Source organism: Schistosoma mansoni, chromosome 6 (genome assembly GCF_000237925.1).
Source record: "Schistosoma mansoni strain Puerto Rico chromosome 6, complete genome".
In the NCBI taxonomy this organism is placed as follows: domain Eukaryota; kingdom Metazoa; phylum Platyhelminthes; class Trematoda; order Strigeidida; family Schistosomatidae; genus Schistosoma; species Schistosoma mansoni.
This window is the reverse complement of record NC_031500.1, coordinates 6388953-6406027: the sequence shown is the minus strand read 5'-3', so window position 1 is coordinate 6406027 and position 17075 is coordinate 6388953. Positions and strand designations below refer to the sequence as shown.

The 17075-nt window shown below is 37.2% G+C and overlaps 1 protein-coding gene across 1 annotated transcript; it reads left to right on the top strand.

Annotated features, from left to right (window-relative positions):
• Positions 1-3516: 3516 nt before the first annotated feature.
• On the top strand, positions 3517-17046 carry Smp_147150 (putative heterogeneous nuclear ribonucleoprotein C (C1/C2); the record flags this gene model as incomplete). The annotated part of the gene is made up of 7 exons (XM_018798091.1): positions 3517-3763; positions 3888-3960; positions 4007-4021; positions 4982-5679; positions 6808-6948; positions 8112-8814; positions 16420-17046. 6 exons carry the CDS (start codon positions 3517-3519, stop codon positions 8804-8806), a joined length of 1869 nt encoding a protein of 622 aa, XP_018653067.1. The 3' UTR covers positions 8807-8814; positions 16420-17046.
• Between the last annotated feature and the right edge of the window lie 29 nt (positions 17047-17075).

The window sequence follows — 17075 nt, the reverse complement described above, 5'->3', positions numbered from 1 at the left end:
CTAATAGTGTTGTCAGACAACGGAAAAGTCCAGATTCGAACTGGCGTCCGTGGTCTGTAGTGATGGTTGAAAGGCAACCGAAATTCGCTACCCATCGTTCAACGAAAGCGCGAGCCACAGTTTCAGCAGTAATGTCCTTGATAGGTACTGCTTCTGGCCATCGAGTGAAACGGTCTACGCATGTTAAGAGATATGAGTATCTGTTGGAATCGGGTAAGGGTCCTACCAAATCTAGATGAACGTGGTCGAAACGAGCGTCAAAGGTTTTTAAAGAGCCTAAGGGACATTTGTTGTGTCTTATGACCTTAGATTTCTGACAGCTTACACAGGAGCGTGCCCACTCCCTCACGTCTTTATTCATGCCAGGCCAGCAAAACCGTTCGTCTATAAGCTTGATTGTTGCACGAACACTTGTGTGAGAAAGATTGTACAACGTATTGAAGACGTTGCTTCGATAATGTTTTGGCACGACTGGACGATCTCTACCTGTAGATGTGTCACAAAGTAAGGTTTCCTTACCTGTTCCCATCTGCTTAATACGTAGTTTAAGAGTTGTCGAGGATAACTCATGCTGAAGATCAATGTCTTCTTTTTGAAGTTGAGCGAGTTTAAGAAGGTCGATTCCCTGGAAACTGTTCAAGGAACTTATTCGAGACAAGGCGTCTGCGACTACATTGTTTGCTCCCGAAATGTGTTGTATGTTTGAAGTAAACTGCGAAATGTAGTCGAGTCGTTGAGACTCTCGGGGTGAGTACTTGCCTGAGGGTGAGCTTAAAGAGAAGGTAAGAGGTTTGTGATCGGTAAAAAGCGTGAATTCTCTTCCTTCGATAGAATGTTGAAAATGCCGTACAGCACAATACATAGCTAGGAGTTCCCTACCGAACGTTCTGTACCTAGATTCCACGTCTAGCAACCGTCTTGAGAAAAATCCTAAAGGTTACCAATAGTTGTTAACCCATTGTTGTAAGATTCCTCCGATTGCTGAGTCGGATGCGTCTACGGCGATACTAATGGGCGCTTGAGTGTCTTGATGCGCGCGCAGGGTTGCCTGAGAGATATGTCCCTTAACTGTGGAGAATGCTTTTCGGGCTGTGTCGTCTAAACTAATTGATTTTGCATTTCCACGAAGTTGGTCGGCTAACGGTTTCATAAGAGATGGGCATTTAGGTATGAACCGTCTGTAGAAACTTACAAGGCCGTTGAAAGTTCGCAACTGCTTGATCGTGGTCGGTTCTGGGTAATCCAGAATGGCCGCCACTTTGCTTCTAAGGGGTCGGATGCCTTGGGCATCAATAGTGTGTCCTAAGAAGTCTAAGGAGTTGGCTCCGATTTGGCATTTCTGAATGTTGACAGTAATGCCATGCCTTTGAAGTCGATCGAAGACAATGTCCAGATGCTGGAGATGTGATTCTCTGTCCGGACTTGCTATGAGACAGTCGTCAACGAACGCATGTACGAAGTTGAGACCTCGGAAGACGTCGTCTATGAACCTTTGGAAGGTTTGAGCGGCATTTCTTAGTCCGAAAGGCATTCGTAAGAATTCGTAGAGGCCGAAAGGAGTCATAATGGCGGTTTTTGGTATGTCGTCGGTTGCCATAGGTATTTAGTTGTAAGCCTTAACTAAGTCGATTTTTGAAAAGACAGTTGTACCTTTCAAGGTAGCTGTCAAATCATGAATGCGGGGCAACGGGTAACGATCGGGGATGGTTTCAGCATTCAGACACCGGTAATCGCCAGTTGGACGCCAATCATTGCTGTCCTTTTCAGGGACCATATGCGAGGGAGATGACCAAGGACTATTTGACGGTCAAATTATTCGTAAGTCTATCATGTGGTCGAATTCGTTTTTAGCCAACCTAAGCTTTTCGGGAGCCGGTCGTCATGCTTTCGAGATTACAGGTGGCCCTGTGGTTGAGATGTGATGTGTAACATTGCCGGTTGCGGTTGATATATCCCGAAGTATTTGTCGAGTAATGATTGATATAGGGGGTCTATGGCGTGCTTAATTGTGACTGGGGATAATCTGCAACCAGAAAAAGGAGTTACGCAAACAGATAACTTAGTGTTTCCGTCTATTAACCTTCGTGAGCGTGTGTCGGTCAGTAGATTGTGTTATTGTAACAGGTCTATACCAATGATTGGCATAGAGACATCTGCAACAACGAAAATCCAGTGTATGGGTTTGCGTAAACCCACGTTAAGGTAGACGTACCTTGTACCATACGTAGCAATCGGCTTTCCGTTTGCCGCCTGTAAACTTAAAACAGACTCATGAAGTCTGTCGCTAGAGTTCGCGGGAAGAACGCTAACTTCTGCGCCAGTGTCGACGAGGTAGCGAACTTTCGTTGTCACATCCGTGACGTATAACAGACGGCTATGTTCGCCGGCTACGGTTGCCGTTAACGCGTGCCGGCTGGGAAGTTTCCCGAGTTCTTTTTCGTGTCAGTGGATTTGGAGTTCGGATAATTGCAGGGTTTCCTGCAATTTCTGGAAGACTTACCATTCTGGTTATGATACCAGCACCAGTCGGGATTATCTGTCTCTCGTGGTCGAGAGATCTTCTGACTCCTTCATATATGTCTTCTGATTTGACTGGATTGGTATACTTTGAATATAAGGGTGTTACTGGTGAGGGCGATGTCAAACTCTAAATACTTGTGTAATCTTCAGTACCTATCTGATACTTTAAAACCACTTCATCCAATTTTATGAGTAGTGCAATATTGGCCTGTTTAATTACAGACCAATTTACACTTATCAACTACAAATACGGTTGTACAGCTTCAGCTAATAATATAACTGAGAAGAATGCTCTTAGTTAAATTGTCTTTAGTTCTTCTTTGACAACTTAATGGATTTCATTTTCTAATCCAAGACTATCAAAGTAAAAATGCCTGAAATATTCACAGTTTGACAGCTCCTTTACTCCTAACACCTTCATAATCGAAGGATACCAACCTAGTCAAAGAAGTCAGTGGGCAGGAGTTCAAAGATATATTTGGAGAGTTACCGATGTCGAAAAACGTTTGGTCTGAGCTGACTAATGGTCTCAGGAAATGAGCAGCATGACGTACCCACTCGTAATCTGGCGTGGACGCGTGATCGAGAGCTTTCAGCTAGGGTGCGTCCAGTTTAACTAGTGAAATCAGCATCAATGTCAAAGGCCTATTGAACAATTTATCCTGTGCATTTATTCACAACTACAAAATTAGTGACACTTTCTTTCAGAAACGTATATGCGATTGTGTCAATGTTGGTAGTGTGCCTCCCGTTTTCTTGACAACATGTAAGCGGAGCATCTTCCACTAACATTCATTAAAACTGACTAAACTATGAGGATCTAGAATACCGTTACAAATCAGCATAAATCTGCTGAAAAAATTAATCCAGGTACTGGATGAAACCACTAAATAATTATTCTCCCAAAATCCTCAAATATTTTTTTATCTTCGTACTCAGATGGTGGGAATATAAAGTGGCGGCTGTTTTGTCAATTGTGCTTCACACTAATTGATCATGATTGGCGTAAGCAATATTACTAATAGGACGGATCCAAACAGTCTCAAGTCGCGTGTTTTCGTTGGAAATCTTAACACAGTGCATATGACAAAAACAGAACTTGAGTCGATTTTCTCGAAATATGGGGCAGTCGTGGGAATATCAGTACACAAAGGATATGCATTCATTCAATACGCAAACGAGACTAATGCACGAGCCGCAGTTATTGGTGAAGATTCAAAAACCTATTACAATATGGTTTTAGGTAAGATATTTTTGAATGAGATGTTTTCATTTCAACTGGTTTTCACCGCTATCTCGAATTTTCACTCCACTGATATGTTTTATTAGTAATAATTCCATCTCATTGCATAATTTTTCTATCATAGATGTAACCATAGCATCCGAACCGAAAAACCGTAAGCGAGGGAGATCGAATATTGGTTCGTCGCTTCCGTCCTGGTAACTTGCTTTACCTATATAATAATTGAGTAATTCCCCTTTCTAGGAACCCCTTGACAAGGTATGACAGTTTTGTTGTTTCGTGAGTCTCTAGTTTCCTTCGAAACTTTGTTTTCAGTTTTGCTTTGAACTCACTGTTATAGTAATTCATAATCAACTCTAGTCGGATATTTCTATTGGCTTCAGAATATCGAGTATATTTAAATCTAACATCATTAAATCGTCTATGCAAATGGCCGTTGACAAGTAGCTCTAGATATTATGGTACCCACTTGTCGGCTTGTTAGCTAGAATCGCTTGTCGACAAAGTTCGAAACAAACAATATCGGGCAAATCTAGCTGACGCTGCTACCGACGTAGAGTAATAAATACAAAGTTTCATTCAGAACCACACCCAAAACTAGTCATTTCTGTCCATTAGGTCAAAAACAAACAACTTTACACACATCGACACAATTCTAAAATCGACCACCGAGCTTGTTGAAACATTTATCCATACTAAGCCATAACCCCTCTGACACTGTCGCGTACTATGGAGGTAGGCTGTATAAAATAGGATGTAAACAGATGTGTAACTTGAGTCCTCTATGTCATCAGCTCCCGGTGATCTTCAGGTAAGAGTGTAAGAACTTTCTGATTGAGGTCTGTTTCGTATTTCAAATAGTATTGATCTTAGTCTTTTAGTGATTATTTACTAATAAAAACTAGCTCGCCTGGTCTTGTAAGTCTGTTTCTAAGCATTATCATACTTTTGTCTTCAATAGTTCTTACAAGGAGTTGGAAGGCAAACTGTTAGTCTATTTCGTAATTATTTCCAGGGTGTGTTCATATTCTGAGAATAATGGTAATAAAGACTTGATTTTATGAATAAATAAACTTTTCTACGCTTCATTGAGGTGGTCATTTATTAACTATTGTTCACTAAAAGCATTTATGCCATGGTAAAAGTGTCAAGACTTTCTAAGATTGACCGCAGAGTCCCCCACAATATATTCAAACTTTGTTTCGATTACATTTTCAGCACTAACCTTTCAGAACTTGCTTTACAAGCTCAAGCCCTTAGCAGTATAACTGGAAATTCGGTTCTGTCACTGCAGCAGTTTGGTTTGGAAGGTATTATGGGCCAGCCCAACCTCGTTAATTTTGCTGCTGCGGCAAATTCAGTGTTCCATACCCCCTCATTGTCTGCTTTAAACGTTTCTAGTGCCCAAACAGCAGTTACAGCGGGTAATATACGCAATAAATATACCAGATTATCGAACGCTACAACAACTGCGTCCTCAACAACTAACTCTCTTGCTGCCAAACGTACTCGTTTGGATGGAGTGTTAGGTAATACTGGTAATCATAATTTTAACTCGAACTCTTTGCCTGCTGGAGCTAGAGGACAGAATTTAGTCTCACTTGTTTCTGCAACTGATAGCCTTATACCTCCAGCAAATCGTCGCCAGTCATCAAACTCTGGTCCTGCTCGTTCTGTGCCCGATCAATCAACCAGCAACTCTTTAGTGCGTAATCGAATTATGGTGTCTACTTCCTCTCGCCCAACAAACCCATCCACAACTAGTTCAAATCAAAATTCGCAACCGGCGGAAAAAAATTCCGATGTAAATCTAAATCGCTCACAAAATCTAGGCCATTCCTTCGAATCTGACCATCCTCCTGTTCAGCAGCCCAATCGTACAACCTCGTCGACAAAAAGTAATAGTCCTCATTCAAGTAAGTTCAATCAATTGGGTATTTCCAATCATCCCAAGTTATTACATACAACTCTGTAATCATTATCAGATGAACATGAGGTCAAGCTATAAGCAGTTGATAATCTTACTGCTTGATCAGCTATTTAAAAATTAAACGATTTTTAACGATACTTTTGGTATTAATGTTGCCTTGTCCTTGTAGACCGTTTATTGTTGAAAAAAGTTCGAGAACTAAGAACATTGGTTTACTTCTTGGTGGGAACGTATTCCTTTATGTAGGAGAAATAAATGAAAGCTAAATCTCTCCTTTTGTCAGTCATTTTATTACTTACGCCTATTAACCCTCGTGGAGGAGCATAGGTCGCTCACTAGCACTCTCTTTGCACCACATAAATTCATTTTCATGTTGTCATTCAGATAATCTTTGGAAGTGCAAAGTAAATTTAGTGATTTAACAGAAAAGTATTAGAGATCTCTAATCACATCCTCTACTATAGTAACAGGAGGTAAAAATGATTTGGTAATCATTGCTTGCTGTTGTTGATAGAAACACAAAAGTTGAGTTTATGATATGACATATATTCCAAGTCTTGTTTTCCTTTGCAGCGTATATAGCCAACCAAGCCCTTACAACCGCTATTTTGAACCACTACAAGGTTAAATGAGCCAACAGTGATTCATGCAATTACTTATAATCAGTACATATTACAAATTACATATACATTAACTTAATAACAATATACGATCGTTGCACCGTTCCTTTTTGTAGTCTTATAATAATAATAAGAAGAAGAATCGATTCTCCAAAAAAGACTCATTCTCCAACTGAATGTACTTTACTCTAGTTATGAAATAACCATGAATTACTCTAGACTGAAATAAAAAATTATTAAATAAGATTATTGGATATTTTTGTCACTTGATACATTTAAGCAGATTAAAATTTCTGATTATGAGAACAATTATCTCTGTAAATCTTTTTGAATACAATGTTTTCCAAATCTCTCTGTTCGTATTATTTGAAGATACAATATAAACGTGTATTTCTTGTGAATTATCTATACATGGATTCAAAACTTTTAAGACTACTAGTTGTATAGGCTCACTAACAAACTTCTATTCTGTCGTTTGCGTATCCTTATTCTAGGTGTCCATTCACATTCAGAGGATATTCTGATATGCGGACGTTGTCGTCGTTTATTTGAACAAGTTGATGAACTTATTTCACATAAAATGGCTGGTTGCAGTTTGGACAAAGATAGCGGAGCTGGTTGTCGTTGTCGAGCCGGTAAGTGTAAAATAGGACTAGGTTCAATCTATCATCCGTGCACTTAGATGTTCCATATAGTTTTCACTAGCCATTATTTACAATGAAATCGATAATAGTTACCTGTCTTCAGGTTCATCTTTTATACATTTTAGTTTGTTTGACCATGATGACAATAAATCACCGATTTCTTAAACTACTTTAAATGTATTTTATAAGTATTCTGTTATTCTATTTACTACTGTCATTCCCAGTTTTGAATATTTCATCACCTTTCTGTTTTCTTATTCACTCTTTTTATTGGCCTATACAAGTCAAAGCTATATATAGTCAAACTAATGTGTATAGTTGATCTGTAAGCAACTGAATTTTTCTTCATACATTAAATCTAGAAAACACCAACTTCCAAGCGATTTCGAGGCCAGTTGTAACTGATCAGTCCATATCCATATTGAACCGTCATCATTCGGACACTTAATCTAACTATATGTTGTTATCAAGAAGAATTTGATAAGAGAAAAAGGTTTGTTATTGTTAAAGCTAATGAATAACACTCCAATCGATACGTGATCTTCAGTAATACGAATTAATCGAGTGACGGCTGCTCGTGAAACCAAATTATTGACGTAAGCTCCCAATTGAACTAACATCAGATGATAAAACAGCTGTTCAGTAGAATAGATTTTGCTTCAAATAAGCCAACGTGCTTATTTACAAAATGACGAACACAAGAATAAACATGATCAAAAGTTAGCGAATGAATGGTTGGAAGGAATAGCAGCTATAAGTCATTAACTCTCCAGTAGAATTAATGCTTGTCAGGCCTAATTCTTGCCTTGTTAAATCAATGTAGTGACTAGTAACATTTATATCTACTCAGTTTAGTACTTTTGTTTGTATTTTTGAACCAGGAAACTCAATAACAAATGACTCTTCAGAATAAATTTTTCTTATATTTATTTACTTTATAATTACAGTCATAACATTGTCAGTGGATGTTTATGGAGAACTTTTACTCAATACCAGTAAATATCAATATTTTTTGTTAATATAATCATTCGGTTAACCTGCACTCAAGCCATAACCAATCATGAATCCTTGAGAAAATTTATTACTTTTTTTGTTTTAATCCAGGTTAAAAAGAATTTCTCCAATGAATGTGACCGTATTTCTCTTTTTTCTAGTAGGTGAGCCAGAGAATTTAGAATGTGCATATTGTGGTGCCAACTTTTCAACTGCTTGGGGACTGATACATCACTGTCATAGTGATCATTTTTTGACTATATATGCGCTTCCATCACCTCCTCCATCTCCTTCTGCATCATCTAACTCTGCGTCTTCTGAACGTTCTTCAATAGTTTCTCGCCGATCTGCTAATAATGAGGGGGAGAGTTTGTCTGAAAAATCAATGAGATCAAACTCTCATTCAGATAGATCAAATCATACAGGTAAGCATGCGACATCACTTGTGAGGCAAAACATAAAGCCTGAGCATCCTACATTCGATAACCACCATTCTTCCAGTTCACATAGTGTTGAAGAGAACCGTGAAAATAGCGACTGGGATGCAGAGGAGGAGGATGAGAATAACGACCGTAGTGGAGGCGATACTCCAACATTGGAGTCAGTGCATAATGGAAAATTTGGCCCATCGGACATCCCGAGAGATCACTCATGTGATCAGTCAGATACAAGATCTACATCTGGTACTTCAGATTCAGAAATATCAAATGAAATTCGTAGCAAGCGGTTACTGAAAACACGATCCCCACCCTGTCCTCGAAGAAGTCGTGGTAGTGAATATGGCCGTCATGAGACTGTAGATGACGATGACTATGCCGATGACGATTCAGAACCTGGTAATATAAAAACTGAATAATTACTCAGGTATGTCGTGCTATACTTTTCACTGATAGTTTAATCGTTGTATTTTCGTTCACACTGCTAATGAATACATTTCCAGCTCCTTAAAAATAACTGTAAATCAACCTAGGTGACTAATACTGGAAAAGAACCGATGCACAAAAGTCTTTCTTCCTGATAGACTTATTTCATAGTTTTTGTACACAAATAAGTAGCTAAACATAGTAAGTTTTAGAAATATCCATTTAAAAGCACGATTTTACTACATAGCCGGAATTCACTCATAGTTTGTGGGTTATACGACAATTTCTTATATTGTGATCCTAATCTAAACTGTCTCAGATCAGTGACTGAAAGTACCAGGCTCATGCGAGCTTAATTTCCTCGGATACCTATTCCCTTGAAATGCAATTTATTGTATAATAAAACCAGAAACAGAACACAATTAACCATGCTCATTTTTCTAAAAACTCGGTTAATAATACTACCGTGCGGCAATTTAATAGTCTAAGGTAAGTATCAAAATAATTTTCGGTGTGATCACAACCAAACTGCTGTTGATAACAAGACTTAAAAAATCTAACCAACGACTTATCATCCTAAGTTCTCTACATACTTAAAAGAGTAAGTTATCAACTGATACTCTACTCTCCTAGCATTTCCATGTTTAATATTAAAGATAAGGCAAATGAGGATAGTTGTCTATGAATAAAATTTATGATCAGCTCTGCAATAATACTTTCCCAAAGTTGATGATGCAATATGAACATTTCTATTTGTCTTGACCGCTAATTTCAACCATTGTTTTTCAGAACACATTGTTTAAAGTCAACATTGAATAATTAAGAAAGAAGCCTATTATAGTTTATCGGTAGTTTTATTGTCGAAATATACATCATGATGCACATTCTTATCAGTTATGGCAATGACTTTTCAAATATTAACGTTGACAATAATGCGTCCAACCCTAAAATGGTAAAAACAGAGCAGGTTACTTCCCATCCGTACCAAAATTTTGTCAGCCACTGACCGAACACATCTGCTGAGACTTAGAGTATAAGTTAAGTGAACAACACACTTGACTACTACACAATATAGGCATTAAAACAACCTAACCTTGAAATAGTACTTTTCCACTCGTAGTAAAGAAGGTACACCCAAACGTTCTTTGATCATTTATGAAAGGCTATGCATTTTTTATCCCTTTTACCGAACAGCACTACGTCATCGGCATACTATAAATCGTTAGGTCTCTACATAAGGAAAATATCATGTCTGTGATAAAGACAAAAATGATCGAAGTGAATAGCTCAGACGAAAATCACTCGACTTAGCTCATCTAAATAACAGTTTGCTATAAATTCTGACTCCACCGATATTATCCCAGTAATGAACCTTCAAGAGGCTGATATTTATTTATTCGAACACATAAACATTGGTACAACGGAGTACGAAATACATATGCTCCACGAAATAACAATGAGGTTGTAAAGAGACAGAAAATGTAAAGTGCATATAATAAGAAGAACAATGGACAGCAATTAGTGTATGAGAGTGGAATAATAATAACAATAATAGGAGAAACAGTTCAGTTAGCAAAAATACAGCCAGAAAGAATCCTTTCAGTTAAACAAATTACGTTTACTTTCATGACGAAAGTAAAAGAAAGTTACGGCAACATCGCCACTGGCCTCTGTTTCGAACCATGTCTGATAACGTCTCTAGCCAGTGTTGCACCATCTCTAGGACCCAACCAGGGAGTCATGAAGGACCAACAGAAGCCACTCCTGTACATCTTCCTTTCATACCGCGACGTCGTGTCATACACTGACCACCTCTCTGCTTTTTCCAACCTTTCCTAGCGTCGGTGAATAATCCACTATGTGGAATTCTCTGGGGTGATGTCCGTAAAATATACCCAAGCCACTGAATTCGATGCTTCAAGATAGTGACACCAATTGAATTGTCGTCGCTGTGTCCGAACATACGCTGTCGAACCTCTGCATTATTAATATGGTGTCGCCACTGAATGTCAGCAATCCTTCGGAGACAACGATGATCAAGCACAAAGAGTCGTCTAACATCCTCAATTCGAAGAGGTCAATTTCCACAAGCATAGAGCGAAACTGCTCTCACCGATGCGTTGTAGATCCGACCTTTTGCAGTCAGACTAACATCACGAAGGCGCCAAAGATATTCCAGATTAGCATGAGTTGCTCTGGATTTCACTGTACGTGAATTAATCTGATCCCTCACCCCACCACCAGCACTTAGATACACGAGCATCTCGACTACTTCTATTTGCTCACTGCCCGAGGTGAGTGCGGATTCAGGGTCATGACAGTCTCGTGGAAGTACTTTGCACTTGTAAGGTGCAAGGCACATACCACGCCTACAGACACTGACTGCCAACTAATTGAGTGCAGATTGCATGACTTGGGTATCATCACACAGTAAGACAGTGTCATCCGCATGTTCAAGGTCCTTCTTCAGGCAACAGATCCACAACACCATTACTTACATCCATTGGAACTGTTTCCAGAACGTCATCGAAGGCAAAGTTGAAGAGGAATGGTAAGATTGGACAACCCTCTCAAACCGCACCGCTTAAATGGAGCAATAGAGAGAGGTGATTGTATGCTCTCACTTTGTCTGAGGTGTTGGTATATAGGGCTTTTAACATAATAGTAAACTTCTCAGGCACACTCTTCTTCAATAGACAATCCCAGAGAACTGTCCTGTCCAACGAATTCAAGGTGGTCCTAATGTCAAGAAACACTGCGATTGTTGGCCTGTGATAAGTATGACAGTGTTCTAACATTTGGCGGAGGGTGAAGATATGATCAATACATCCTCAACCAAAACAAAAACCAGCCTGCTCCTCGCGAGTCAATCTCTCGTTTTGTTATAATTTCTCTTATTACTACCCAGCTATTCCTATTGCTTAGTATTCTTGGACACCAATTCACTCGACAAGTCCCCAAACCAGAACACGGTTGAACATAGATGAAATTATATTCTGAATAACAAGGGTAGATAGAAGCAGGAATTACAATAAGAAAAACGTTAGTATATTTATAGTTTTTATACGAGAAGATTCTAAAGTCTTCTCCAAGTATCCACTAGCGCTGATTGATTAAGAAATAGCCACTCAGTGTGCCCCAACATAATCTTGCACAGAACACGCTTTAATCCTATCCATATTCCGCTAACAGGTTTTGAACAATCTACGAAGTATGACGAAAGCCAATATTTTGGACGCAATCAAGAGTAAACTTATCACGCGATAGTTGTTGTAGAAATGATGCGAACCCTTTTTAAAGATAGGAACAACTATCTACTCGTTCCATGATATTGGAACACTCTCTAATTGCCAAAACTTTGTAAACAACTTAGCCAGTTCCTTAACCAGAAAATCACCACTATCTTTAAAAAAGGGCCAGAGGTAGATCGTCTGGGCCTGGTGATTTGTGTCGCCTCAGGAGTTGGAGTTCCTTGCGAATTTCCGTCTCATTTGGTGGATCAGTCTTCACAGGCCATGGAGGGCAGGACAATCCGGTCGATGTTGCTGGAGCAGCAGGTCAGTTGAACTGCCCTTCGAAGAATTCCACCCATTGTTCAAGACGTCGATAGATGTTAGTGATTGGCATCCCGTCATCCTCACAGATTGTTTCACTCACACCAGACTTCTGCCAGTGGCTCGGATGAGTTGGAAGAGCTTCCGGCAGTTATCAGATGCAGTTGCTGCTTCCAACTCATTGGCACACTCCGACCACCAGGCTTTTCGGTTCTTACGCAAGTTTTGCCCAAATCCATCACGTAACAGTCGTCTTTTGTGGTCAAACTCACGATCACCCGTAGTAGACTGACGCGCTTCAGTGAGTTGTAAGAAGCCTGAAGAAACCCAGCAATTACAAGCGGGATGTTTCGCGAATTCTTAAGCGGCTTTACTCTCCATTTTCATGGCGTCATGCAATTGCAGCCAATGCTCATCTATACTTTTCGGTGAAATGGTAGCTAGCCTTGAGCCTAGCTCGGGTTGATATTTAGTTGCAACAGAAGCTGAGACCAATTTACTGACGTCGATTCGTTTAGGACGATGAATTTGTTGGCCACTGAAAAGTAAGGTAAGATTAGCGCAAACTAGGGAATGATCAGAGTCCAGATAGGCACTCCGAAAGGAGCGGCAGTCTTGTACACAACCACACCAGAGGTAGCTGATCGCGATGTCATCAATCTGAGTCCAGGCTTAAGATGCAAAAGGAGGATGCAGCTGGTCCAGATGGATTGGCTCCATAGGTCTTTAAATATGGTGGTCCAATTTTAACGACTGGGTTGACTAATATTTTAGCTAAAATCTGGGAGTTGGACGTAATCCCATCTGATTGGTCACAATTACTAATTGTCCCAATATGTGAAAAAGCTTCAAAACTATCTTGTGATAACCATAGAGCGATTAGTTTAACTAATGTAGCATCTAACATACTAGTCTCAATAATTATTGGGAGCCGAACAAAGACTCGTGAACTGCAAACACGAGAAAATCAGACTGGCTTCAGGCTTTTTATCACGAACACTGCCAATAAATCTCTCGGTATAATCCTGTCAGCACTCCAAAGACTAGGGTTGTAGTCAAATGTTGTTAAGTTTCCCCATATTACTAAACTTCCTGAAAGGTAAACAGTCAATGCATCTATATTCACGTCAGAAATATGCCTGGTTTCCTTATATTCACTGTGCATAAACTTCCGATAATTATGGGAGCTAATATTTTAGATGCGATATTACTTACATTAGCCCCTGGGTGGTTACCATAAGATGATTTTTGTCGTTCCTTATAAAATGAAACAACTAGTCATGACATCCAGGTAAATGGAATTACGTTCGGTTTCGAAGCTCATTAAAGGTTCCTGGAGTACCATCTTTAAAGACCTTAAGTCGTTCTGCTTCACCTCAATCCAGCTATCGATTTCTCTATTTCACTAACAATCAGCAACTTATCGTCCTGTTCCCTTTCCACATAATGTTGGTGGGTAGAATGTGTGTAATATAAATTTATAAAATGCTATTCATTACTAATAACCCAGTTAAACAAGAAATCGCTACTTCTGTCAAGGTAATTTAATTAACAAATATCAAATAACCTTATTACTATGTTTTATACAATTTTTCCACCAACTATATGCAGAATCTAAACATCATCGTAATTTTAACTTTGTATCCTTATCTATTTAACAGTATATCGAAATAACTACAAAATCATTATTTAGTTTTTTCTCTCTCTCTGAAATTCTTTGTAATTTTTTTACTTTCCGCATTTATTATCCTGTATTTCTTTCCCCAAAACATAAAAGCTGAGATGTGAGATTATTTTGCGTTTTATTTCTATCCATCTCGTTATTCATCAGTGGATTGTTAGGATTAATATTAATCGTATGTGTATGCTTTGATCTTCATTCCATTCTTATAACTTTAGAACATCCATCTTTAGTATTGGCAATTAGTAAGCGTTCTGTTGCAAAATTTTATGTGTTAAATGTGAAACCGAATCCAGAAATATTTCGGTAAAGTCACGATTAAACTTTTATTCTTCTAGACTGAGAAAGTGAATAGCACTTATTACTCTGTGTTACATATATAGGTATACTACAACAATCTGTATTTCACTAGTATGTTTAAGGGAAAGATCATAATTTGAAAAATGGTTTGTGACTCCTTGCAAAATAAATTACCAAGAATTATCTAACACTTAGTTTTATTAAATCTAATCAATGCTTTTATGCAGGATAACCTAACTTGGCCGTATTATTTAGCAATGTAAGGATATTTGTATTCTAGTCCTCTTACATATGATTGAAGTGGTTCACATTAGTTGCGTTACTTTTTATTAGGCTTTTACTGTGCAACCAAATATCATAGTAAAGACTCAACTAGTCATGTAACCTGTAGACAAGATCTTAACCTCTCTATCACTTCATAGTGCATCTTTACAGTTGACAGTTATAGTGCTCCTGCTAACACCGCCGTAAAGAAAATACACTGTACTTATGGAGAACAGGTTAATTCTTTTAATATTAATATTTCTCCAAAGAATTTCAATACAACTAACTGGGTCAATGATTAGCTGTTGATTTTTCTAGATTTTTTATTCGTAATTTAAATGATAATGTCAGAGTTAACAGAACTAACAGACCTTCGCTATGCACATTACAGATTCTACATAATCCTAACCATAAAGTTTGACTTTTAGTTTGTGAGTTATTACAATATACCAGAACGAAAACTTCACTTGTTATAAACACTAACCTAAATTCCTTTTTAACTAATAAGATAAAAGTATTCTCTTCAATCACGTTGATGACAGTGATTTTGAATAGTTCGAAATTTCCAACCACATTGTTCGCTACTTCAGACAATAATTTTAATTGAAATTCAAGTACAAAAATCCAAACTTGATAAATTACATTCAGTTGTTCAATGATCATTCTCAATTAGTTCGTTTTGTTTTCCCGATGTACTATTTTTTCCACATGTCCAACCATCGCTATGTTATTCACTACTTTTATTTTTCATTGTTGTCATGTCTTAACTATAATCTTATTTTGTCACTTAGTTATAATTCAACTTTAACTAACTGTCTGGTAGAGCAGTATACGGTCAATATATCTAAACTTAGTTACGTCCTACTTCATACCTCTTATTCGATGTTTTATTTATTATCCCTTGTCTGCTGTGTACTGTTAACAAGTAACTGGACTGAAATCTGAAGACTTCCCATTACTATGTAGTATATACACATGTATATTATTCTATTTTTAAAATTTTCATTATATTGTTCTTAATAAACTTTTCACAATCATACAACAATTTTCGAGGGGATATTTTTTGTCGGCTTTATAAAACTTGATGCCTTACAATGCTTCAATATCTTTTAAAGAGAAATCATTTTGCACTGAATCTCATCAATAGAAGTAACTGGAAACTGAATGAGTTTTTGTTTATCAAAAAATCTTTTGAGATAATTATAAGTATAGAAGTTAGTACTTTGTAAGTTGTTCCTAGTACTAAAAACGTTAAATAGTTCATGTGCCATAGTAATTATTGTTTCATTAATTTAAATATTTTATTTATTTCTTTTGTTGTTGTCCATCTATTTAACTAATATTCTTTTCATACTTCCTGTTTTTGAATATACACATTTTAATTTTCTATTTCGATGGTAACGTTGTCCTTCCTCCAGAATATCATAAAATGGTATCGCCAAATACTAAACACGAATAGAAATATCTTATCTACTTCTATGTTTTGTTAGTCAATTGTTTAATTCAATCAAAGTTTTTTTTTCTAGTTCAATATATATTGAACTGTACACCAGCTAATATCAAGATTATTTTGATTTTCCACGCATATTTACCCCAGACTCCATCTTGATTTTGACTAAACTGACTGACTATGTGTTGTAATGAATAAATATGTCAGTAAAATACATCAATGTGAATTATTATGGTTATTGCTGTATAAGTTTGGTTTTTTTCTTTTTCTTGTTCCCTGAGAAGAAAGTATTCAACCATTCACTGTCTGTTTTTCTTTTTGAACAAAATCAATCTTAATATTTTGCTCTTTTTTTAGACCAATGCTACCATCATCATCATCATCATTACAACAGAAACAATCATATTTCAAATTTGGTTCTACATTTATTCAATTTTCATTCATTTAAAAAATAATTATAATTATTTAATCGTATATATATGTACACTCACGTTATACACCATCGATACTAGTGTTTATGTATGAAAATCATCTTCAATTATGTGAATTGTTTTATTCATCTATTCGTGTGTATCTGTCTACCGACTACTTGTCTTCATCATTTATTAATGAATAATAAATTCATGAAGGAGAAAACGAAAGAGAATTTGAAGTATTCAGATAGCTTACCGTCTAATTGACTCTTCACATTGTATTATGACATTTATGTTTCATTTGTTTGTCTTACATTATATTTATTATCATACTATCTATTATTATTATTATTATTATTACTACAATTTTCAATGCTGTCAAACATCATTGTCACTTTTATGTCACAACTAAAATATATGTGAAAATGATCTATTTACATTACATGCACATGTAAGTGTTTCTTCTATCCTATATATATATGCTCTTATCTTCATTGTTTCAACATCATCATTAGAATAATGTTGCATAGAAAATTGAAAAAAATAAATAAATAAATTTTTGTTCTTTACTACACATTTTTGTTGTTTGTTATTTTGTTT